Source organism: Cibotium barometz, chromosome 26 (genome assembly GCF_041138505.1).
Source record: "Cibotium barometz isolate CiBa-2024 chromosome 26, ASM4113850v1, whole genome shotgun sequence".
NCBI classification, from domain to species: Eukaryota; Viridiplantae; Streptophyta; class Polypodiopsida; order Cyatheales; family Cibotiaceae; genus Cibotium; species Cibotium barometz.
The window spans coordinates 31462366-31488289 of NC_141071.1; the positions used below are offsets into that span (position 1 = coordinate 31462366).

The window sequence follows — 25924 nt, forward strand, 5'->3', positions numbered from 1 at the left end:
GATCCATCGAGGAGAGGAGGGTGGAGTTCCGATTCCATGCTCGGGCTTCTTTTTGGACACAGGCTGGAGACAGAGTGACTCGAGATTTCTTTGAGGCGACAGGGCCTCGCTTCAGACGAGAGGGTCTCAGGCGTCTTCGGCAGGCTGATGGCCAGGTTGTGGTGGATCCCCCCAGGGTTCGAGCGATAGCCACAGATTTTTACAGGGATCTTCTCTCTGCTGAGCCAGCAGATGACAGGGTGAGAGAGGCTCGGGAGGCAGTCTGGAGCTTCATGAGACCGGTTGTGCCGGCCCATTTGCAGCACTCCCTTCTCTCCCCCTTCTCGGATACGGAACTGGAGGAGGCTCTTCAGGCATTACCTCGGGGCAAATGCCCAGGAGAGGACGGTCTCTCAGTGGCTTTCTTCCAGAGGTATTGGGGCCTATTACATAGGGGCTTCAGATTGGCATTCGAGGAGATTATGGAGTCGGGAGTCATGCCGGACAGCATGGCAGAGGGGTTGATTCACTTGATCCCCAAAGAGGGAGGAGACAGACTGAAGATTAGATAGTGGAGACCGATCACCTTGCTAGGCACGGCCTACAAGGTCCTAGCTAAGGCGATTAGCAGGCGGCTTCAGCCTCACCTTCCGGACATCATCCACTCCACGCAGACAGGCTTCATCCAGGATAGGAGCATTCTGGATAGCATTTTCTCTTTCTGGGAGGCTACGGCTTTGGCTAGATTTCGGCAGGAGGATCTGGCAGTGCTCCTTCTCGACTTCGAGAAGGCATATGATCGGGTGGACTGGGCCTTCTTGGAAGGCACTATGGAGAGGATGGGCTTCCCCCCTCAGTGGATCCGTGGGGTCTCTGCACTCTACACATCGGCTCATAGCCAGGTGCTGATACAGGGCGTGCGCGGAGAGAGGTTCCAGCTCTCGCGCTCGGTGCGGCAGGGGTGCCCCTTGGCGCCCTTTCTTTTTCTTTTTGTGGCGGAGGCCATGAGCACTTTTTTGACGGCACAGGATACAGGTTTGCGGGGCCTCCAGCTTCCCATCCGCACCTCGGAGGAGCTCCTAGACTCGGAGTTTGCGGATGACACTGCTGTCTATCTTCAGGGAGGTGAGGAGAACCTCCGCCGCTTCGCCTCAGCCATGGACAGGTTTTGCAGAGCTTCGGGTGCTTTGATCAACTGGCACAAATCGTGTGGGTTGTGGATCAGTTCTATGCCCCCCCCGACTTGGAGGCCAGTTGATGGTTTCCAATGGCTGCCCCCCGGCACTACAGTGCGTTATTTGGGATGCTACGTGGGCATTATCTCCGGAGCAGCAGATAGCCCCCCTTCTTCTGAGCATTCGGAAGAAGCTTCTGTATTGGAGTACCGCTCGTTTATCTCTGGCTGGCCGAGTAGTTGTGGCCAACCAAGTTCTGCTTGCTACCATGTGGTACATCACTTCTTGCTGGGCCTTCTCGCGGGCGTGCATTGGCCAGGTGCAGAGGCTCATCAGGAACTTTCTTTGGTCCGGTGGCGACGGGCGGCCTGCCAGGGCCAAGGTGGCATGGGCTGTGATCACTCAGCCGAGGGAGAGAGGCGGCCTGGGCATTGTTGATCCTATTTGCCAAAGCCGAGCTTTGCTTGGCAAGTTGGTAGTTCGTGGCCTCCTGCCAGGCGCTGAGCCATGGAAGGAGTTTCTTGTTTCCAGGATGCTCAGCCGCACTCCTTCTCTTAGCGGCCCCTGGACCCCCAGCATCAGGTGGATCTTTACAGAGCAGCGATCCAGAGGAGTAGGCCTTGGCTTTGAGGAGCGTTTTGTAGCTAGCCTTCTGAAGGCCTGGGCGCATCTGAGGCCGTCACTCTTCCAGACTCCCCCGGGCACCGATGAGGAGCGCCTGAGGCAGCCATTGATCTGGAACCCCTTGATTCGACTTCCCAGCGGCCATATGGTTGGATCGCGGCCTCACGTGTCGTGGGGCCCGTTGAGCTCCGGCCCAGCCCTGTCCCTAGACGACTGGATATGTTTTCAGCAGCTACCTCTAGAGGCTCAGGAGAGGAGACTCAGTGGGATGAGGGGCAGAGAGTCGATGAGACAGGACATTGAGGCGGCCATCCCCCGGGAGTGGCGGACCCCAGTACAGGACCCTCCACCTGCACAGTGGATGGGTGTCTTTACTCGGCATGAGATCCTTCTAGCGGTCTGCGGCACAGCGGAGAGAGTCGCCCCACTCACTTTCGAGGTGGGAGAGGGTGGCCAGCTTCAGAGGACACGACTGGATTTGGATGGGCTCCAGGGTTGTATTCTTCAGAGGGTGCGGGTGGTCGGCTTTCATCAGAGACAGTGGCATGTAGACCCCTCACCGGCCTCGATAGGGGAGGACTGTTCTTGGAGATTATGGGCTTGGGACAGCAGGCCTCTTATTCGCCTTCAGTGGGATCCAGGTGAGTGGTTTTGGCGAGATCCCTACTCGGCCCCCACCAGCCCAGGCATCCCCTTTTTTCAGTACACAGCGAGGCTGGGGCGGCGGATTCAGAGGCACAGGATAGCGAGCACCCCGGCGGCGGCCGAGCATTGGCGGCGACAGGGGCTCTCCCCTGCCTTTCTTAGGGACTTCTGGCAGCGCCTTTGGGCCAGCTTCCGGCCTCGGAAGGTGACGCTTTTTCTCTGGCTCACAGCGCATAGAGGACTGGCTGTGGGGGCTTGGCTAGCTTTTGGCAGACACCCAGCGTCCTGCCCTCGGTGCGGCCATGCACAGGAGTCGCAGCGGCACTGCTTATGGGATTGCCCACAGGCACAGCAGGTCTGGCAGCGCGCTCTCAGGATGGTTTTTGCAGGCTCACCAGGTGAGATGCTGGTGACGTGGGGTGCGGTGGCTTGGGCCACGGACAGCGGCCCGGCCCTTGGATATGAGGACGTCCTTGGTAGTGCGACCATCCAGGTCTCTGACAGGGCGATGGCGGTGGTTCCGACGCCAGACTTCTCTTCGGCAGCCCCTCAGGAGCGGGTCGGGCACAGATGGGAGATGATCAGCAGCATGACGGCTTGGCACATATGGAGAGCCCGATGCAGGGAGGCCATTGACCGCCAGGCGACTCCACCGGGGGAGGTCATACAGGCCCTCTGGGTGGACATCATTCACACCTTGAGAGGACACTGGGGGAAACTCCAGGGCGACTCGGACCGCATGAGAGGGCGCCGCAAGGCTTTCCTCCGCACGTGGCAGCCTGGCCCTTTCCTCACCGCGAGGGGCGAGGATGTCACTTGGCACTATAGGCCTCCAGTTTGGCTTTTCTCACCTCCCACATGTACTACTAGGTAGCCCCCCCCCCAGAGAGCGGCCAGCCACCACGGGGGTGGAGCTCAGGTGTTCACTGTGTTTTTATCCCTCCTTGCGAGGTGAGCTTTGTAGCCTTATGGCGTTTTCTCATTAACTAATAGAAGGATCGTTTTTCCGGGAAAAAAAAAAAAAAAAGAGGTATTGTGGGCTGTCAGATTGGACATACAGGTGTAATCTCTTGGCTGATTTTGTTGTACTCAGCCTTTCATACTTTTGAAATTGAATAAAGAAATACCGCAAGGGGCGCCAAGCTTTGGGGCCAACAGGTGTCGCTTTGTTTTCAGATTTGGGCACTCTAGCTCCAATCTATTATGTTTTCATATCTAGACTACAAGTGGACGGGTGATTGCTAGTCCACCGCACTTTGGTTTCTACCAGAGGCCGGTTTCAGAGAGAGAGAGAGAGAGAGAGAGAGAGAGATGATACTAAGGACACATTTTTGTTATTTTATTGCATGCAGGCCACGATATCTGAGAAAACTGCTTTAGAGGGCTCGTTACAAAAGGCAAGCTTGCTGCAAGGGGTGCATACAGTTATGACCTCAAGATGTGATACACAGGTATAGTTGGCTTTCTTAATGATGTATGTTTATATACATACGTACATATATATAGCAAATGTGTATGTATGTACTTGTGCAAAAAGAATAATACATAAATACATATAGCATATATATGCCTTGTGAGTTGTCAAACCATTGATGAAAGTTAAGGGGGGTTTACCCACTTCAAGAGTGCACGCGCATGTGTGTGTGTTTGAGAGGGAGCGGGGGGTGGGGGGGGGGGTGCGGGGAAGGTGCGTGCTATGCTCAATTATGAGCTGGAGAACATTTCTTGGTGCATGGACCACAGCATTGGCTGAAAATATGTTTTGGAGGCAATAACGCTCCTTCCATGAACTTCAAAAATGCCTTTAAAGAAAAGAAGAAGCTGCTATCTCTTCTGCAGGTCAATGATCTTGAAAATGAGTTGAAAACACGGATTGATGAACTGCGTTCAGCACAAGAAACAGCGAAGAAACTGGCCAATGAAAAGGAGCTACTTGAGCAGAAACTAAGCAGGGCTGAGAAGAAGAAATTGAACGAGGTACACTTGGCACATCTGCATTGTGAATTGAAAGTCACAGGTCTCTGCACAGCTTTGCTATTGCCATATGTGACAAGAGTCTTGTACTTATCAAACATCGTAAATTTGCTGTAGGCTCAACATTTAGATAAAATGTTTTCCCAAGAGCGTGACATCCTTAGAAGAAGGGTAGCAGAACTGGAGAAAAAGTTGATTGAGCAGACACGGGAATTTAGCGTAGCAGAGTCCATGCTGGCTTTTCGCACTTCAGAACTGGAGGCACTGCAAGGAAGCCTGAAGGAGCTGGAAGAGCTGAGAGAGATGAAAGAGGTAGAGTTTGTTAAGCAAGATTTTTACAAGTCTGTATGGACTCCAAGCTAAAAATATTTCAGAAAACTTGGTGTAGAATCTATCAAGCCTTTTGAATAAGGATTTTTGGTGGCTGTAACAGGATATCGACAGAAAGAATGCTCAATCGGCTTCAATTCTAAAGAAGCAGGCAGAACAGCTAGCTGAGCTTGAAGCCCTTTACAAGGAAGAACAAATTCTTAGGAAGCGATATTTCAATATGATGGAAGGTAGGTTTGTGTGAAGTAGAGTCATATGATATTTCACTGCTTACAGGACTTGCTTGTGCATCGTTTTTCTTTTAGGACTTAAAACCTTGAAAAAGTGCGGATGGCCATAAAGATAGAGCTTTAGAGCATTCCAGTGTATTTTGATTTGGTCTTGAGTCCTGAGTCCTAAGTCCTGATTCCTGACCAAGTGTTAAAGTTTCAGACATGAAAGGGAAAATCAGGGTCTATGCTCGGTGGCGGCCATTAAGTGAGAAAGAGGTATCAGAGGGGCAAAAAACTGTGTTGATTTCCCCAGATGATTTCACTTTGGAGCACCCTTGGAAAGATAATAAACCGAAGCAGCATCAGTTTGATCACGTTTTCGACTGCAGTGCCACCCAGGAGCAGGTTTTTGAGAACACAAAGGTTAACTTGGAAGTAATCCTGACTGAGATGTATTCTCCCTGCTAGAAAAAGATTCTCAAAGTAAAGACTGGCTAAGTTTGGAATTTTTAATGCAGTTTTTGATACAGTCAGCAGTTGATGGATACAACGTGTGTATATTTGCTTACGGACAGACTGGATCTGGAAAAACTTTCACGATCTATGGTTCTGATGGTAACCCCGGTCTCACACCTCGAGCCACTGAAGAGCTTTTCAAAATCTTACAAAGAGACAGGAATAAATTCTGCTTTACTCTTAAGGTAAATTTTCTCACTGAAAAGGCTTTCCAAAACAATAGGAACTGATGCTACACAACTAGCAAAGGCTATTTTCTAATACTTGTGTATGGGTGTGCATACAGGCATACATGATAGAACTTTATCAGGATACACTTGTTGACTTGCTGTTGCCAAAGAATGGGAAGAGGCATAAGCTTGAAATAAAAAAGGACGCGAAGGTACTTTTCTTGATAGTGAAGTACTTTGGTGACAATATTTACCACGAGAGAGAGAGAGAAATGAAATGATATATTAACGTCTCTAAGAGGCCATAATGGCCTATGAGACCAAAACTGAGAGTACATCTGAAGTTGGTATCTCATCAAAGAGAACACCAAGGGGGCTCAAGGGGGCTAGTCCATGTCCTCTCTGTGTCCACTCTGATGATATCCATCTTGATCACGCGGTTTTGCTCTGAGCGGGTGAGATCCAAAAATGGACGATCCAGACTGTACTGAAAGGGTGGTAGTGCCTCTATCCTCAAACCATGTAGGTCAAACCATGATCTCATCTGAGCGTACCAGCAATGAGTATCTCCATCCTTTGCCAACTGTATGGATGAGGTCAATGCTAATCGGGAGTACCTCTGCTGAGGGAGCTCCCATAGCTGCTGTAAAAAGGTAATTGCCTGGAATAGGGCTTCGGTTACTACTGGTGCGGCACCCAGCTCAGCCCAAACAATCTCATGTGCTACTAATGATTTTCTCCGAATCATGCGGGCAGTCATCATAATTAGTGGTCTCTCCATTTGCCTCCATCCCTCATCCGTCCCTCTCTGAGATCTATGATGTATGCTGAGCCCCCAAATTGGAGCTCCGTATAGGAGGGTCGGTGTGACAACGTATCAAATAGCCACAATTTGGTGCGCGGCTCTTGAAACTGTATGTGTGCACACTGCCTCTCAAGTGCCCCCAAGGCTGCATGCCCTTGAGCTAATCTAGCTGCTGTTGCCTCCTTCAGGGAGAAATGCGGAAGTAACTCCCAAGTAGACATATGATCTGATGTACTCAACTGGCTCCCCTCGGAAAATGAAATGAGGCTCTGATCTCGTCACCCATGCCTGTGTGGTGTTAAACACCATAACCTTGGTTTTCCCAAGGTACATTGTCAGATCTCTATCCGCACAGAAAGCCTCTAATGCATCCAGGTGTCTCTGTAATCCCTCCGGAGAGTCTGAGATTAGAACAATATCATCAGCATATAACAAGATGGGTATCAACACCCCTGCCAAGCATGCCCTTGGGCCTCCCAATGTGTCTACATAATCAAAGACCGCATCAACGTACAGTCCAAAGAGGGTGGGCGATAGCGGGCATCCCTGCTTCACCCCTATCGTGCTGGTCACCATATCGGATAGTGCGCCTGGAGCTCGGACTTTGCCTGTCACAGACTCATACAAAGCATATATCCCCCACTGCATATCCTTGGGTACCTCAATATCATGCAATCTGTGCATAAGCCTGGCACGTGGTACGGTATCGAAGGCTTTGCGGAAGTCCACAAAGCAGCAGTATATCCTTCTCTTCTGTGCCCTGCCCTCTTCAATAAGTGCCCGAGGTGTCAGTATGTGATCCAAGGTAGTAAATCCTCTCCTGAAGCCGGCCTGTCCATGTGCTCGATGACCATGCCTCTCTGCCGAGCGGCTCAACTCTGACTCAAATATAGAGCCATATAGTTTGGCCAAGTAATGACCAATCATGATCATCCTATAGTTGCCTCGTACCAATATGCTCTGTCCAGCTTGCCGGGAAACCCTCACAAATGGCATGATTAAACACATGTCAATGTCTAGCACAGAATCCAAGGTGGTCACAGCAACGATTCGTCGGCATGTCAACATCCAGCCTGGAATTTTGTTTGAGCCAATCATGATCCTGTGCCTTTCCATTCTGTAACCTATCTATCGCATCTAGCACCATCCGCATAGTAAAAAAGGTGCTGCTAGCCGGTCTAGCTCCTAGTGGAGGGGGGGTGGGGGGCTGTCCTGGTGCATCATATAGCTGTCTAGCATAAGTATGCCATGCCTCAGGTGCAGTAATCGGAGTACCAGTCTGTCTCTCCTGAAACATCTTCCATGCCCTCTTGTTGTCCTTCCCCAGGAAGAGTTGGTAGATCTCCTCCTCTAGCTTAGCCAGATAGGCTCGTTTCTTCCTCCGCACAAGGCACCGAAAGATCATTCTGGCCTGTCTATGCGCGTGAGTCCTAGTGGCAATCTCACGTTGTAGCTGTGCTTGTGTCTCACGACACTCATCATCATACCAACTGTTCTGTGGGACAGTGCTGCGGGGGGAAGGGGGGGATCATAGTGTAGGGAAACGCATATGAGGCGGATGCACGTAGTACACCTACCAATCCTCTGGTGATCTCGTCCAGAGGGCTATGCGGGTCTAAAGTGAACAAGCCATCGGATACTGCATCTCGGTAAACCCCAACTGTCTCACGTGTAAACTGATATCTTGGGTACCTAGGTAGATGAGTGGCTGGCCCATCTCTCGGGGATCTACCTACTAGTGTGAAACTCAGGTATGCATGATCGGCTGCTATGCCAATGGGCCGATTGGAAATCGTGAAACCCCGCACATCAGGTATCAATGAAGGAGACCCCATCAAGTAGTCCACTGTGCTCGCTCCCCCTTTAGAGTTCCAGTGTGTGAGAGCATCTGATCCTTGCCATCTTTGTAAGCCATTGTATATGACCAACCCATGTGCACTCCCGAGTGTGAGAAAATGCCTGCCATAATCTGTAATCTCCCCCTCATCGTGTGCTGATCTCTGCAACCCTACATCCTTTGCCGTGATCTCCGGGTACATAGCCTCTTGAGTATCATACAGCTCTTTCTGCTCTGTGCCTGTACGTGCATTAAAGTCTCCCAATAGTAATATATTAACGTCTGCGAAAGGCCAAAGTGGCCTATGAGACCAAAACGTAGTATGCAGCTAATGGTGTCTCATCAAAAGGAAGACAAAAAGGACTAAAACAGTCCTAAAACATTCCTAAACAGCTATGAAAGGAAAATACTCCTACTGAGGTACAACAAAATTGTATAATATCTACAATTAGCATAAGACTGGTGTATTCTGGTCATCTTAGGGGTGCTGTAAGATAGAGAAACTAAAGTGGCGGGGCAGTCGTGTCCTGTGGCGGGTGATGATGGCTCTAGTCCACCGGTGATGAAGCGGCTGTGGACGAGGTCCTGGTAAGCGTGGGCGTCTCGCTCGACAAAGTGCTATGGCTCTGTCAAGGGTGACTCCTCCTGAAGGACGTCTGGCTCGTCAAGGGGGTAGTGGAAGTCCTGGTTGTATCTGCCGGGGTGGTCTTGGCCCTGAAAAAATCTGTCATGACTCGCTGGCGGGGTGGATCCTGGTGTGCTGTCCTGGCTTGTAGGAGAGCCTCTCGATTTCGTGCGAGCTCCAATGGGATCCTAGTGGGTGTGGCTGACGAGCACGACATAAGATAACTACTCTATCAGTGGTGACTCCCTGGGAGCGTGGTCGGTGCCTTGATGGCCCAATGGAGGAGGTATCAGGAGGTGTGTGGGCTGGGTTGCTGGTGCTGGTGCCGAAGAAATCTGTCAGGGTCCTCTGTCTAGGTACATCATGGCTCGGCCTCCTGTCTGCCAAGAGGGTCTCTCTGTGTCTCCTGAGCTCAAGTAGAAACAATCCTAGGCATCTCTGATCCTCAAACTCCATGACCCTGGGTAGCGGCCCAAAATCCTCTCGGAAGAGGCAGTGATATCTCCCTCGGATCTCATAATAGACTGTACATCGGCAAATGTAGTGTTCCTCTGTCTCTACCTCCTGGTAGCATAGCTGACAAATGCGGTCATCCAAGATCTGATGCACATATCGCGCTGTCTCAATCCGCAGCTGGTGTGATGAGGTCCGGATCTGTCCAATGGCACAACGTATCCCATGTGATAGGTGTACATCCATGTAGGCCGGGCGGGTGATAAAATCATCCGGTCAGAGGTGTAGAAAATGGCTCTTGTAATGAGCCATTTTCGTGCCCAAGGGCTCAAGGGGGCTCTTCCATGTCCTCTCTGTGTCCACTCTGATTATATCCATCCTGATCACGCGGTTTTGCTCTGAGCGGGTGAGGTCCAAAAATGGACAATCCAAACTGTACTGAAAGGGTGGTAGTGCCTCTATCCGCAAACCATGTAGGTCAAAGAGCTTTATTAATGTCTACAAAGACCAAATGGTCTACTATGAGACCAAAAGTGTTACAATGTGTCCATGAAGTTACGTAATCATGGAAAAAACATAACAAAAATACCCTGAAAGAAAACAACAGCCCTGTAAGTGCTAGTGGTACAATAATGATACAGGATCAAAGTGGGTCCTTGACATCTGTGACTATATAGAGGCTCTCCATATCCACTGCCTGTAGAGGGGCACTCTTGTATCTTTGGAGGATCTCTCGAATCTAAAGCTGTTGAGTGGATCATCGAAAGAAAGAAAGAAAGAAAGTTATATTAACGTCTTCAAAAGACCCTGTCCATGAAATCTCGTCATGGATGAAAAAAGAAAACGCAACAGTAAACTAAATTTGAAAACTGAAAGCTAAGATCTTAGACTCCGAGATTATACAAGATTAATCTAGATCCTACTATGCTAGGTATAGGGTACAATAAATAATGGGATATGGGAGAGCTGAATAAAAACAGCTCGTATGCCGGGCAAGGGCTCATCCAGGATGTCCATCATGGGTGATACAGGAAGTTCAGAGATGTCGATGGTCTGCTGTGAGGATGAGGCTGCTCGATGGTGGGCTAGGATCTCCTGAATCTGGGGCTGATGAGCTGCGGGTGGCCAGGGTCCAATAGTACGAGGGTGTCTAGCTCTCTTGAGTGTGCGTGCCTGATCTGATGCGACTTTTAGGGCTTGCTGCGAGGGGCACTATGGTATAGGCTCCTATATCCACTGTGGTGGGCTTAGGTGCCTCCCTATATACCCTAGGCTAAAAAAAACTAGTGATGGTAAGCTGAGAGGAGTGTTGGTGGCAAGGATCTGTGAGTGGTGACTCTATGTGTCAGCTGAGCTCTAGGCACCTTTGATCTGGGTACTCCATGATCCGGGATAAAGGTCCAAAGCCCTCTTTGAATAGACAGTGAAATCTCCCTCTGGTCTCATAGTAGATTGGGCACTGGCAAACATAGGGCTCCTCTGACTCAACCTGCGTTTTGACAGAGTCTACATGTCTTGTCCTCTCTGGGTATCTACTTAGCTGTGCGAGTCTCTATCCTCAGTCTATGGGATGATATCCTAAGTTGGCCAATGTCCATCCTCATAGTAGGGGAAGGTGGGTGAGGGTGAAGGTGGGCAGGTGTGCTCAGGAGGGGAGAGGCGAGGGCAACGTGAAGGTCCAAGGAGGATGGGGAAGAGTGGAGAGGAGCGATGGGTGAGGGAGAGCAAGTGTGCAAACGGGGGATGCTCTAGCTCACTAGGTTGTAAGGGTGAATCAGTTTTGGAGCATACGTCTCCAAGAGGCCATCAAATTGGGAGAAGTAATTCCCAATGGTGGATGCGTTTGCCTATAACAATGCTAAGCATGTGGCCACTGGCTACAGTCCGTTTATGCTCGTGTATGGATACCAACCTAGATCTCCAGTAACAGTTAGACTTAAGGATGTTTGGATTGATGTGCTAGAGATTTCTTAGCAGACATGTAGGAAATGCTAGTTAGTGCATGAGAGGCTGTTAGAAGTGCACAAGATCGTGCATGGTTTTATGCTGATAGACAGGGTACTTCCTGATGTTTGTTGGAAAGCTTGTTGGCGGGAAGAAATGCTGATTTTGCAATGAAGTTGTTTCAATGTTGTCTACATAAGATTTTCTTGGACTGAAGCACAACAATAGAGAAATTAAAATATTAGAGCTTTAAAATGTATATAAGCTAAGCTATAAAAGCTCATCGGGGGTAGATCGCCTTCCCATCCTCGAGAACTAGAATTTGGTCAGAGGACACGGGCCTCCTGAGGGAAGGGTGGAGCTGCCTCACGGCCAAGATCCTGGTCGTGCGCGCTAAATGCTCATAAGGGTTATCATAGAGAATTGTTGCCTCCGGGGGGCCGTCTGTTTGGCTCTCTGGCTATTGACGCCCTTGCGGGAGAGGGTGTTGCCTTCGAATTAACCACAAGTCATAAGGTACACACACACAAACACACACACACACACATGCCGCTATGACTAGGAAATATATTCTATGCTTGTATTAATGGCATGCCTTTCCATAGCTATAATCCAACTTTCAATATCTGCCACCCACAAGTATGATTGTCTCCTTCAGTTAAACAAAAGCAAATATGTTGAGGCATTTGATATTCAAGAACCATAACCCATAACTAGGTTGGATATTCTAAGTGGGTCTTACCCTGGTGGAGGCTCCAACTGGTGCAATTGGGAATCCAGTTAATATTCATGCTAAAGAACTTTAGTATTTCTTACTGAAAATATTTTCGAAAATAAAAAGTATCATCGCCTAGAAAAAACAACAGCTGGCAGCTTCGAATTGGGAAAAATCAGCAGAATTGGGCTTCGGTTCACTTGTGTAATAACCACTATCTTCTCTACCAGGTGTGCATTCATTAAACCTTAATTACAACAATTGGTAAGTTAACAGAGATCAAGCATAAATGGGGGTAAACCCTAGAAACGTATGACGGCTTGCTTCCTTCTTCACCTCTCAGCCATAGTATGGCCTATCTGCTTTGCACGTTACTCTCTTGAAGCCCACAATTGCCACTTTCTTGAAGCCCACAATTGGCATTTCTGTGAATTGTGCTATTTCCATGTGCAAGTCGCACGCCCCCTTGCCCAATGCTTGCCATTCTGCCAATTAATGCTCTAAAGTGTAAACCCCTTTAGGGATTTCACCTTTATCATTCAATTACTGCCTCTAGGCATCCCCTTGGGCCTTTTTTATTCACATTGGTCACCCCAAGCATTGGCTAAGCTCTCTAGACTCACTTATGCACCTGCTGCTAGAGGAATGTTGTCAATATAGGACACATGTAACATGGGGTGTGCAAAGTGGGAGGTGGTCCATCTGAAGGCCATGCATGTCAAAAAAGCTGATGATCTATGAGTACCAGAACCTTCTATGGCCCTCTTGTGCAAGCCATCTAGAAGACTCAAACGCCATCCTTGGAAGGCAATCTCTGTGCAATGTGTACAGATGGGTATGTGATTGTCGTGGAAGAGGGCATCGCTGACCAATGGTGCTGCCCCAAAACCAGCCAGGACTCTCATGTGGTACAAAGGGCTTACTCTTGATCATGCATGAAAACATTATCACCTGCACTCTCTGTGTCCCCCTTTAGTCCTCTCCCAAATCACCTCACTGACCGATGGTGCTGCCCCAAAATCAGCCAGGACTCTTGTCACCATTTGGTCCCTTCACCAGTTCTGATCAGTGTTTCAGACATTGAATGGAGCCAAGGTGTGAACGGGGATTTTCCACAAAAGCAAGCTGAAGCATTTAGTGGCATATTTTGGCTTGAAAGATGGCTATAGAGCATGAGCAACATGGGATTTTATTTGTTGGGTGACTTATAAGGTTTATAAGTCAATAGGTTCACACATCATTAAAGTTTGGCCGGGCTTATTACTTTTTGGGCATGCACGTTCTTAAAAGGTGAATTTGGGCATGTTCCTGGATTCATCTAGGTATATATATGCATATGTGGACAAAAGGAGGTGCCTAGAGGAAACTTGGCCTACAAGTTGAGAAAAGAATAAATGTTGATATTTTGGGCAACTCAGTCGCTTTTGGCACAAAAGGAAAAGTATAGCTATTATAGGCTGGTCGACTTCATGAAAAAAGCAGTAGGAGGGACTCTCTTTGGAGAAGGATGTGCATGAGGCACAGGTGGGCAGCAGTTGTTTAACTCTCTTCCTCTCTTTTTCAGATCTTGCCGTACAGCAGGGCAGCCAACTTGTTCTCTCTCTCTCTCTCTCTCTCTCTCTCTCTCTCCCCCCCCCCCCCCTCCTTGTGTTGGCCGTACAACAGGGCAGCCGACTAGTTCTCTCTCTCCTCCCTGTACGTTGGCCGTACAACAGGGCAACGGACTGGTTCTCTCTCTCTCTCTCTCTCTCTCTCTCTCTCCCCCCCCCCCTCCCCCGGCGCTGACCGTACAGCAGGACAGCTGACTTGTTCTCTGTGTTGGCCGTACAGCAAGGCAACCGACTGGATCTTGCTCTCTTTCTCCTGTGTGTGCTGGCCGTACACAGCTGCTCCATTAGCCGACTGCAGATTTCCTTTATGTGTCTGTACAGAGGGGCAACTGACTGCTCACTCTTTTTCTCTCCTCCTGGAGCTAGCCGTACAGCGCTGACTGCAGGTATCCCTGTGCACTGGCCGTACAGCTCAGTTTCCGGACAGTCCTGACTGTGCAACAAGTGGTGTTTGGACTGATTTTTGAGACTGTTTTGGACAGCCTTTGGAAAGCCTTTTGGTGTCGTTTGTATCTTGATCTTGAGCAAGAGTTTCGCGAAAGCTCTGTGGAGAATCCGGTGCAAGTTTACAACTTGCACCCGCACCTTAGTTTGTTGTCAAAGCTGTTACTCTAAATACACAAGTTCCTATGGGGGGCCGGCCATTCCGGCTTAGTGTTGTGGTTTGGTATTGTTTGTGGTTCTTCTGCTGTACCATGAAGTGTCTGTCTTTTGTCCCGAGTTTCCCGGTTTGGTTTCATTGGTATCAAAGCTCTGCCTTTCTAGCAGAGCAGGCTTATTAGTAACTCTTTAGAAAAGGAAAAGATCTTGGTGGAAACCGGGTTTGATACCTATCCATATCATGGACGGGTCAGCTTTGTTGGGTTACGATTCATACAAGCTCTTTGAGCTGATAATTGCTGAATTCCAAAAGACTCTTGACAGCCAGCAACAGTTCTTTTGTGAGGAAATGAATAAGCTTTCAAAGCGATTGGTTGACAAAGAAGCCTTATTGACACTCTATACATGGGATCCTTATGTTAATAGGCTTCTCTAGGGCAGAGTGACTCGAGATCGAGATGTTATGGACATCTTTGGGGATCTTGCTCAAGTATATGCAGAATACCCTTGAGATCTAGCTTACAGATATCTTTGGGAGAGCGGAGGTATCCAGGTTAATCCAACTAACCAACATATCATCACACATCCTTCTTTACAGTACAAGAAACAACAACCAGAGGGTTTGGACAGAAACTCCCGCTACGAAAAGAAGAGATGTAGATCCTCTTTGGTGACACCTCCGGTTAGACATGAGGATTTTGAGAGGACTTCTGATTTTCTTACTCGCTTTGAGGATGACACTCCAAAGAAAACAAAACCAAAGTGCATAGTTAAAGAAGGTGTTGGGTTTCAGCTTGATCAGGTTCTTTGTCCCCACAGTTTACAAGGGACCCGAGAGCAATCACCGTCTTCCCTTGTTTGTGGATATTGTGGCCTCTGTGACCATGAGTCACTTCACTACACAAAATTGATAATTTTGAGTAATTTGGAGGACGAGTCTGAGCAACGAACTCAAACAAAACACACTGGCTTCGAACCGATGAGTATGAAGGAGTGTCTCAAGAGCTGTGAGATCGTTTATTATTATTGAGGATTTTTCGTGGAGTAATTCTTTTACATGAGGATAGTTTGTCATAACTCGAGCTATGCTTTTTGGGAATCCTCTGATGATTATGCTTCCTTTTTGGTTAAGTACTACCTTATTTGTAAGTTGTACTTTTTGGTTCCAGCAATATATGTAAATACTTGGAATTTTTGGCTTTTTAAGCAAGGTCACGCTCGCATGCAAGTGCAAGGAGCAAGTGTGTTTTTCTGAGTGTGTTTCAGGAAAGTAGAAATTTCTTATTGTAGACAGCAACATCTTAAGTTTTTCTGGAATGGATCTCTACTTTCTTGTACTATGGCCGCAATGGCTATAACTATGTCGAGATGGAAATATTTTCTTCTAATGGAAAGGAATTTTATGATTTCTCTATTGATTCTCTGACCAACTAGTGGTGTACTGCGGGGATTATTGTCAATGTCTAGCTCAAGCTTTTGGAGTGATTCCATGGCTGGTAATGAGCTGTATTTCACACTTTTACAAGTTATTCTGAGCCTACACCCATATGGGACGATGGTTTTCGTAAGTATGACTATTCGGACAGTCTTCATGTCAATTTTCTTGGCAAATGTCTTTTACCAGGGCTGGTCATATGGACAGCAGTATGGACAGCCCATCAGACTTTCATCGAGGATTGATTTATATACGCATGAAGCGAGGTTCGTTCTGTATGACCTCTGGCTTCTGCATCATACTGTACATGTGTGGCCTAGGGAGCTTGACATGACAGTACATGTATGGCGTATGGAGCCTGACATGAGAATACATGTATGGCATATGAAGCCTGACATGACAATACATGTGTGGCGTATGGAGCTTGACATGACAATACATGTATTGCATATGAAGCTTGACATGACAGTACATGTATGGGGTATGGAGCCTGACATGATAGTACATGTATGGCATATGTAGCCTGACATGACGGCTTATGTCAGGCCTATGGAGCATGACATGACAGTACATGTGTGCCCTATCGAGCCTGACATGGCAGTACATGTATGGCTTATGGAGCCTCACATGGTGTGTTTTTCCCAGGACTAGCTATCATCGTGTACACTTTGTGTTTATGTTTTGGGAAGGTTCTGGAAGGATTGTGGATCCCTGAACATTTTTCCTGACTGATACAACTGAGCATATGGGTGTTTCTTCTAGCCTAGTTGCAATTATGTGTGTACGTGTCTCATACTTGAAAGAGTATTCCATTGGTATCAGGCTTATACAGTTGCAGACAATTGCTTTATAAGACGGAAGGGATGTCACCACTGGGTCCCTTCACCAGTCTTGATTAGTGTTTTACACATTGAAAAGAGCCAAGGTGTGAACGGGGATTTTCCATAGAAGAAAGCTGAAGCATTCAGTGGCATATTTTGGTTTGAAAGATGGCTATAGAGCATAAGCAACATGGGATTTTATTTGTTGGTGTGACTTATACGGTTTATAAGTCAACAGGTTCACACATCATTAAAGTTTGGCTGGGCTTATTACTTTTTGGGCATGCATATGTTGGTATTGTTTGTGGTTCTCCCACTGTGGTTCAAAGTTTGTGTCTGGTATTGAAGTGTCTGTCTTTTGCCCTGAGGTTCCTAGTTTGGTTTCAACTATCGTGTGGTACAGAGGGCTTACGCTTGATCATGCGTGAAAACATCATCACGTGCACTCTATGTGTCCTCCTTCAGTCCTCTCCCAAGTAACCTCCCTGGAATGGAGCCCTATACATCAAAGCTGGCCTCACCAATGTATCAAACAACCAAATCTTGGTACTACGTTGCTGGAAGTGGGCGTGGAAGCACTGGTTCTCCAAACAGACCAGGGCAGCTGTAACTATTTGGCTCTGCTAGCTCTATTTCACATGATGGAACCCTTGCCCGGACACTAGACAGGTGGAAGAAGGCATGGGGATAGGGAACATAAGGTTTGCTTAAGAAAAAGCACCAATCTGGTCAAAAGCAAAGAAAAGCAAAAAGTTAAACTAAACTGGGTTGATCGCGAGCCAGGAGCACCACTGGCAAGAGGAGACTGAGTTGGGATCAAAAAGCAAAAAGACGCTTTTTCAAAAAGCAGCTGTAGGGCCAAAAAGCAAGGCCTTGAAGCTAGAAAAAGCAAAGCATAAGAACTTTGAAAAGCTGGTTAAAAGTTGAGTAATATTTTATTATTAAAAGAATAAAGAGGAAAGTATAGTGAAAAAGTAAAAGCAAAGCATGGTAGCTTTTCAACAAAAAGCCGGGACCTCCTTCGGGCATAAAACAAGGGTGAACCTTTCTAGAGCATCATGAACAAGATCTTAAGATCTTGGTGGGAGAGTGAAGACCTTCATCATCAACATCATCAAGCGTGGAGATTGTTTTTTTCAACTGGTTGATCTGCCCACGCCGACCTGCTGTACTAGAATGTGGCTTTCCAATTGACTGGCTATTGGGTTGTACGGATTCGCTACCACCAATACTTGGCTGCTGCACCTATCTGCCGCCTCCAGCCAACATCACCTCTTGCTGCATCTGGTTGTGCAGCCGTCTAGTTGTTTGAACTGCCAGAGCTTGCGCCACCTTTTACTTGTGTGTTGTTTGCGCCACCCATAGTAGTCAGGGGATTGTTTGAAACGGGTTTCCTAAAAGTTTCAAACGCGTTTCAAACAGGTTTCATAAAATCAGTCCAAAGTTTCCTACTTGTAGGTTTTTGCATGTACAAAATTTCAAATATATACTGTATAAAATATGTAAAAATAACACTAAATGCATAGAATACATGGAAACATCAATTTGAAGCCTGGAGTCTTTGAATCACAAATAACAAAAACCATATAATCATTCATCATCAATGTCAAATGATCATGATTCAAAGACCATGGTCCACTATCCATGATCCATGATCCAATCATCCATCATTCCATGCCACAAAAAAAAAAAAAAAACCATACATGACACTACATAGGTTAAAATTTATAAGTTTCAAGTGTTCATGTCACATGAATCATGAATCAATAGTCATGGCCCACTGCACATAAACAAAACAAAATAAATCAGCCCTGACGAGGGAAAGTGGTACACGGAAACCAGAAAAAACTTTATCAAAAGAGTGGCACAGATTTCAACGTTAGATTTGGGGCAAAAAAAATGTCAAAAAATTTACTTGAAAAAACGCGTTTCCTACAAGGAAACGTTTCGGAAATGTTTCCTTCCCTATAAGAAATGTGTTTCCTAACTACTGTGGCACCACCTGTCTAGAGCTGCCTATAGCCAGCAGCGCAGCCAGCCTGTGCCGCCTGTGCCACTCCACCAACACCATTACCCACCTCCTGCAGCCAGCGTTGCCGCCTTCAGATCCAGTGCTGCCAGCCACTTGAGGCGTTGTCTACACCAATTGTATCAGCACTGCCGGCCAGCATTGTCGTCGCCAGCCACTGCCGTGACACTTGGCCGTTGCCTATGCTTATTGATCTCAGTGCCACCACCATTTGAGCCTCCTAAATCACCAATTGGCTAGCTAGCTCCACCATTCGCTAGGGCTGCCCTTGCCACCCGCCAGCTTGCACCACTTGTTACTGGTTTCTCTACGCCATCGTACGGCTATAGAGAATTCTACCCATTGACATATTGCTCGACCATCATTGTCTGCAGCAGCTGAACTGGCCGGAACTATTTCCACCTGCGGGATAGCTGTGCTCTACAAGGATTAACCTTGGTTAATACATCCTTGAACAAGTTTTTTTGGGGGTTACTTCTACTTCGGATTGGGTACTAAACATCATACACTTTGTCATCTACATGCATCCCCTGTGTTCCTGGCGTACAAGCGAGGGATTCTTGGACTTGGATTTGGATATTGGATCTGGTACTAGCCCGGGGGGATATCCTTGTGGGTCATCCCCGTGGTTTGCTCGGCATCAGAGATCTCGTGCCTCGACATCAACTTCAACTTGGGTTTCTACATCGGCATATTTGTTTGTTTTTGTATTCATTGGTTGTATTGATTTTGGCTTGCGAGCCTGTGGATTGCTCCTGAATAAATTCTTGAAAGGGGATGGGGCCTGTTCCCCTCTCAGTGTGGTGTACTGTGCAAAGTTCCCTAACCCTTGTCTCTCTCCCTCTCTTTATCTTATCTCTCTATACCTTTATCTCTTGGATACGTGGTTGAATCTGTCATGGCACGCCCTGTTGGGCTTAGAGCAACATATCTTCTTGCTAGGCAAGACATGGTTATCTAGAAAAAACCCAAAGGGTCTATGAGACCAAAAAAGGTGTTACATGTGATCCATGAGTAAACTTGATGTCAAGGCAGCATGAAAATTGAGAAAGGTAGCTGCCATAAGAAAGCAAAGCATGACTACTCCAATGAAGCGCTAATGGGCTTTGGCCATGTGTGTCCGCTAGGGCTGCACACTCACTCCGTCAACTAAGGACGTCTTCTTTTGAGCCTCTTTAGGAAGCCTCTTCATATTTGCATACTACCTTAGTAGCACAAAACTGTGTTTCAAATGTTTCTGAGAGGCATTTCTGAGGGGTTTAATCATGGCTGTTTAGGGAGGGTGGTCCGTGTAGCTATTTTCTTGGTTGTAATTTAAACAGTTCAGGCAATCGCCTCTTTAGGAAGCCTCTTCATACTTGCATACTACCTTAGTAGCACAAAACTGTGTTTCAAATGTTTCTTCTGAGAGGCATTTCTGAGAGTTTTCTTGTGTAGCTGCATTTTCTCTCCTTTGGTCCTCCTTCATTATGTGAAGGGCTTGACATGATATAAAAAGAATAGAACCTCTTCTAACTTTGTGTTCAACTATTGAGTCTGGAGCTGAATGTTATATGCAAAATGTCAAGTAAATTGTTAAGGGTGTTGAAGGGGGAGGGAGGAGGGGGGTGTGAAACTGGAAGGTAGGTTGTAGGTAAGGGGTGGGGGTTTTTTTTTTTTTGGGGGGGGGGGGGGGTGCCGGGGGGATGAAGAGGGGTGTTTAAGATATCGGATGGTGAAAGATTCCTGTCATATTGTCATATACACAACCATATCTATGGGGATAGAAACCAATTTACTGATTTGGCCACTTTTTTTCAGGGATTGGTTGTTGTAGAAAATGCAACAATGCTCACAATTGCCTCAAGAGAGGAGCTAAAAGCTGTTGTTGCTAAAGGTTTGGAGCAGCGGCATACATCTGGAACTCAAATGAATGCAGAAAGCTCACGCTCTCATCTTATACTCTCTGTGGTTGTGGAGAGCACCAATCTTCAAACACAAGCGCAAGTGAAGGGAAAGGTATTCTCACTTGCACTCTGCTTTCAGTTGATATAGATACCCTTTTCTTAACCTTCTATTTGGGAAACTTTCTATACGAACATCCCTTTTTTTTTTTTTCCCAGCTGAGCTTTGTTGATTTGGCTGGATCTGAGAGGATAAAGAAGTCTGGGTCAGCTGGTGAACAGTTAAAGGAGGCCCAAAGTATCAATAAATCCTTGTCCGCCCTTTGTGATGTCATAAGTGCTTTGTCCATGGAGACACAGCACATTCCATACCGAAACCACAAATTGACAATGCTTATGAGTGATTCTCTTGGTGGCAACGCAAAGACACTCATGATTGTTAATATATCTCCGGCAGGCTCGAATGTAGATGAAACACATAATTCTCTCAGGTAAAACAATAGTCCAAAAACCTAAATCAAGAAAAACACAAGTTGACTGCATTTCCAAAAACAAACCCTCGTTTTCCTTCTTGCTTCTTCCTCTTTTTCTTCTTTTTTCTCTTCCTCCTTACTTCTCATTGTTTCTTCTCTTCTCTTCGTATTCTCTCATCTTTTCTTCAATTTTCAAATCATTACATAGTACGGTTGAATATATTGCTTGTAAGTGTCATTTTAATTTACAAGACTAAATGTATTGTTTCAAGTATCTTAGTGAATTACATTTATTTTTTAACACTAATTGGTGCTTTCTTAAAGATTTATGTTTTTCAAAACCTCACAGTTTCCTCCACTCCTACGGGGCTTTTATGGCAGCATAGTGCCCCGAGATCTCCCTATCTTTTGTTTTGAGATCTCCCTTTGTATGATTTTATATTACTTAATAGAAGTCTCAAAAAACCTCCTAGTCTCCTCTGTGAGATAACAAAGTGTTTGGTAACAAAACCAAAAAAACCTTGAAACAAACAAAAAAAACCTTTTACATTAAATTAAGGCTTCAACAAAACAAAAAATTTGGAGCCTTTCGAAATTGAAGTCTCCTCTATAATACTGAAGTCGTTCTGGGTCCTCTACCTTTGTCCCCGGGGCCTAAATGACTACCCAAGTGTGCATCGCTTGGCGACGCCGTCGAAAACGGCATCTTCATCGACACTTCACCAACTTCGAAAGTTGTGAACTTCCAAAAACTATTTGTTTTATGTGTTGAGTTTCCATGGTCCTCTACTTGGGTTGCCCCCCGAAAAAGATTTGAAATAAATGTGTCAATTTTTTTAAAAATGTGTTTGTATTGCCTTAAAGTTACGAAAGGCTCCACCCCCACATCGATCTGTGTTTAGGTCCTAGGGGAGGGGGGGATTATTTTTGGGTTGATTGATGTCGGCATAGTCATGTGTGGTCAAGCTCTTTGGCACCTATTCCCTAGACCTCTGAATTGCTGCATGTCTATGCTTGTTAAGTGTCAAATCCCCATGGATCTCCTCGTAGAACGATCCTAGAACATGACTCGAAACCTGCAAAACAAAGCCAAACAACGTGAAGGGGGTGCAGGCCTGACTCACCACCCAACCATGACAGTCGTGGGCAAAACCCACAAGTCTTGCCTGTCCCCACCAAGCCACGAGCTGAGCTAACTAGCAAGATGCACTGACCAATCTCTACCCCATGACGTTCCATACCGCCATGGAGCTACCCTCGTGGGCCTTGAGACTGCTGCCGGCCTCGGCTGCATGAAGCAGGTGCACGTCTACACTAGATCCAGGATCCTAACCGTACAGATCTCGCAAAGACTCGTGAGACTCTATGAACAACTGACTAACCTTGGTCACCCTTTTATAGGCTCTTGGCCGGTCACCGGGCGTCCACACTTGGGCGCCCACCCGTCCATACTTGGTGCCTGCCCGTCAATCTATCCCTAGTCCAGCTCGACAATCAGCCTGCCTAGCTCCAAGCTTCCCCAAGCCTCAAAGCTAGTCTTGTGTGCGTGTTGCACATGGTAGATACACTCTGTGCACGTGACACGGGGTGGCTTTTGTAAAAGCCACGTATAATCAATGAAAAGCCACACGTTAAAAAAAAAATGTTGTCTTCAATTTGTTTTTTAAACCCCACGCTGCAGGTTCTAAAAAAAAACGAAAAGCAACGTGTACTTAAAGAAAACAAGGGCTAAAAAAAATGCTGAAAAGCGGCTGCCCGCTCTCCTCCACCTATCGGCTGCTGGCACTTGTGAATAACAACGAATGGAAAAAAAAACGTCACCCGGCTGTTCGCTGTGCGCCCGGCTGCTCGTTTGCAAATCGCCGGCAAGCTTTCTGCCACTCGACAGGCTTGGCTGCTTGTTCTCATGCACAGCCGACATGCTTTCTCATGTACAGCGGACCTGCTCTCAATCCCTCTCTTTTGCTCGTCGGTTCATTCAGCCAGCAGGCTGTGTCTTGCTGATTCACAGCAGTCGCTTGCTTATCTCCTTGCCAATAAACAATCTCTGCATATGCAGTTCAAGTCGACCCTTTGCAAGACCAAAACCCAACTCGGGTAGCAATGATGCAAACAAGAAACCATACATTGATTTCTTAAAAAAAACAGCAGTATACATGAAAAAACAGCAGTCATCTCGAACTCATACCTCTTTTTTCTCTACCTACCGACTCGCACGCTCTTCAAGGAAGGCATGCTCTGATACCACTATCAAATCCCTACGGATCTCCTCGTAGAACGATCCTAGAACACGACTCGAAACTTGCAAAACAAAGCCAAACAATGTGAAGGGGGTGCGGGCCTGACTCACCACCCAACCATGACGGCCGTGGGCAAAACCCACAAGTCTTGGCTGTCCCCACGGAGCCACAAGCTGAGCTAACTGGCAAGACGCACGACCAAAGTCTACCCTCTGACATCCCATACCGCCACGGAGCTACCCTAGCAGGCCTCGAGACTGTTGCTAGCCTTGGCTGCATGAAGCAAGTGCACGTCTGAATTAGATCCAGGCTCCTGACCATAGAGCTCTCGCAAAGACTCGCGAGACTCTCTGAACAACTTGCTAACCTTGGTCACCCTTGATCCTTATCAAGCTTTTTATCCAGGGGTTTCTTCTACCATCCCTCACCGGCTATTTCTCTTGTGCTGTCGGTCGCTGCCATTGCCGCCCATATCCGCCAGTTGCGCCACTAGCACGTTGCTAGCTCCTAGTGCTATCGGCGCCTTGTGCTACTGTTGCCGCCACCCCCTGTTGCCGCTGTCGCCTTGTGCTGCTGTCGCCGCCGCCTAGTGTCGCCACTGCCGCCGCCTAGTGTTGCTGTCGCCGCCGCCGCCTTGTGCTGTTGTTGCCTGCCACCGCCGTTGTTTCCCTATGTTGCTGTTGCCGCCGTTTTCGGCAAGAGATTCGATTCTAGATTCACAAATCCGCCATCGAGGTTAAGGATTCCATCACCAACTTGGAGTTTCCTTTCTTGAGGATTTTCTACAGATTGAGTATTGAGTCTACTTGGACTTGGATTTGATTCATTTGAACTTGGACTTGGACTTGGATTCGATCTTGGACCTGAACTTAAACTTGGACTTGGATTTGAACTTTGACTTGGACTTGGATTCGAACTTGGATTCGAACTTGGACCTGGACTTGGACTTGGATCTGGTACTAGCTTGGTGAGAGATTCTTGTGGGTGATCCCTGTGGTGTGCTCGGCATTAGAGATCTCGTGCCTCGACATTGACATCAACTTGGATACACTACATTGCCATATTTGTTTGCTTTTGTATTCATTGATGTATTGATCCTAGCCAGCGTACCTGTGGATTGTTCTTGAATAAATTCTTGAAAGGGGGCAGGGCCTATTACCCGCTCAGTGTGGTGTATTGTGCAAGATCCCTATTTCCTTGTCTCTCTTCCCCCTCTCTCTATATCTTTATCTCTTGGACACCTGGCAGAATCTGTCACGGCACGCCCCGCTGGGCTTACAGTGGTATCAGAGTAGGATTTCTCTTGAAGAAACTTTCTTGGGGTGATAGAGCCATGTCAAGAGAAGAGGGAAACCAAGGGTCTAATGAAGGAAACAACTATGAGGCCGATCGAGGACTCTAGGATGGGAACCAGGGCCATCTATCCATTACTCATGAGACCACGGCCATGTCATCAGAAGAGTACCATGACTTTCAGCAGTTCAGACTTCTTCTCAGAAAGGAAGAATTCCTTGCTTGGAGAACCAAGAGGGAATAGGACCAAAGAAGGGCTCAAATGTTTGAAGATTTCATGAAGGATCGAGCCACCAAAGCCGAACGAGATGAAGCTGACAAAGCCTATCTTCGGGCCAAAGGAGTCACCATTGCAAAAGGATCTAGAGCCACTAGGTCTGCTTCCCGTGGAGGAAACATGGAGACCATTCTTGGGCGTGCTATCTCAGATGCAGCCTCTTCAAGTTAAGCAAGAAGACAGAGAGACCAGATTCCAGAAGATCATCAGATTGACATCATGCTACGAAGTTCATCAAGTGGTTTGCAGTGGATACTAGACCATTGTAAGATTTGACAAAGAAAGCCGTGGAATCTTTGTGGACCAAAGTTGAAACAGAATCCTTTGAAGCATGGAAACTTTATGCTAGCAAAGGACCAGTGTTGGTTATTCTAGACCTTTTTGTGGCTGAACATGATGAGATTGGATTGGAGCAGTCTTGAACCAAGAAGGTCATGCTGTGGCCTATGAACGTTAAAGACAACAAGATAACTGATGTATTATCTCAGGGGCCCATGAACCATGTGGTTCCTATGGATTATCTTATGGATCTCACTTTGATAAAGGATCTTTATGCTACCAAAGAGGATTTCAAAGATGTTTTGGAACAAATTGTAGAATGAAGATTTGATGACTTCTTATGTCATCAAAAAGGGTTTCCTTATGATGCAAACCCGTTTATGTGAGACAGGATTTTGAGGCCAAAAGTGACTACAACTCAAGTTTCGGAGACGCAACTTCTATTGGCCTAGTAGAAAGAACATTAAGCTATATGCTCTAGAATGTTTGGTTTGTTAGAAGGTCAATTTTGATCGACACAAGCAAGTAGGATTATTGCACCCATTGAATGTACTATGGGAGAATATTGCTATGGATTTTATCTTTGGATTGCCAAAGTTAGGGAATGGAAATGATAGTATTTGGACTTTTTTTTTCCAGATTACCAAGAAGATCAACCATGTATATTATCGGTTGGACTTTCCAGAGCATTGGAGGATGCATAATGCCTTCCTTGATAGTTTATTGGAACCATGTACAGGGTTGCTCCTACAGGAGCCTATATTGAAGGATCTAGCAGGGGTGGAAGAGCCAGAACAGATTGAGTTTCATTCCGTGAGAAAAAGAGAAAAGATAGTGTTCAGAAAGTTCCTCTTGGAATTCGAGAATTATTTACTATTGGATGCAAAATGGATGCCAGAGAAGTACTTCAAGGACTATCCAATTATACTTCGAGCTTATGAGGAAATGGTTTGTTCAGATATATTTGAAGTACAGATATG

At 46.8% G+C, this 25924-nt stretch overlaps 1 protein-coding gene across 1 annotated transcript in view; it reads left to right on the plus strand.

The window, feature by feature from the left end:
- LOC147623879 (kinesin-like protein KIN-14I) overlaps positions 1–25924 on the plus strand; it is a 102751-nt gene that overhangs the window by 65082 nt on the left and 11745 nt on the right. Inside the window, exons 9-17 of the mRNA XM_086820520.1 lie at positions 3776–3874; positions 4263–4400; positions 4515–4709; positions 4831–4957; positions 5160–5362; positions 5458–5640; positions 5742–5837; positions 20300–20497; positions 20602–20873. Of these exons, the coding sequence (XP_086676646.1) occupies positions 3776–3874; positions 4263–4400; positions 4515–4709; positions 4831–4957; positions 5160–5362; positions 5458–5640; positions 5742–5837; positions 20300–20497; positions 20602–20873 (1511 nt within the window). The remainder of the gene's footprint in view (positions 1–3775; positions 3875–4262; positions 4401–4514; positions 4710–4830; positions 4958–5159; positions 5363–5457; positions 5641–5741; positions 5838–20299; positions 20498–20601; positions 20874–25924) is intronic.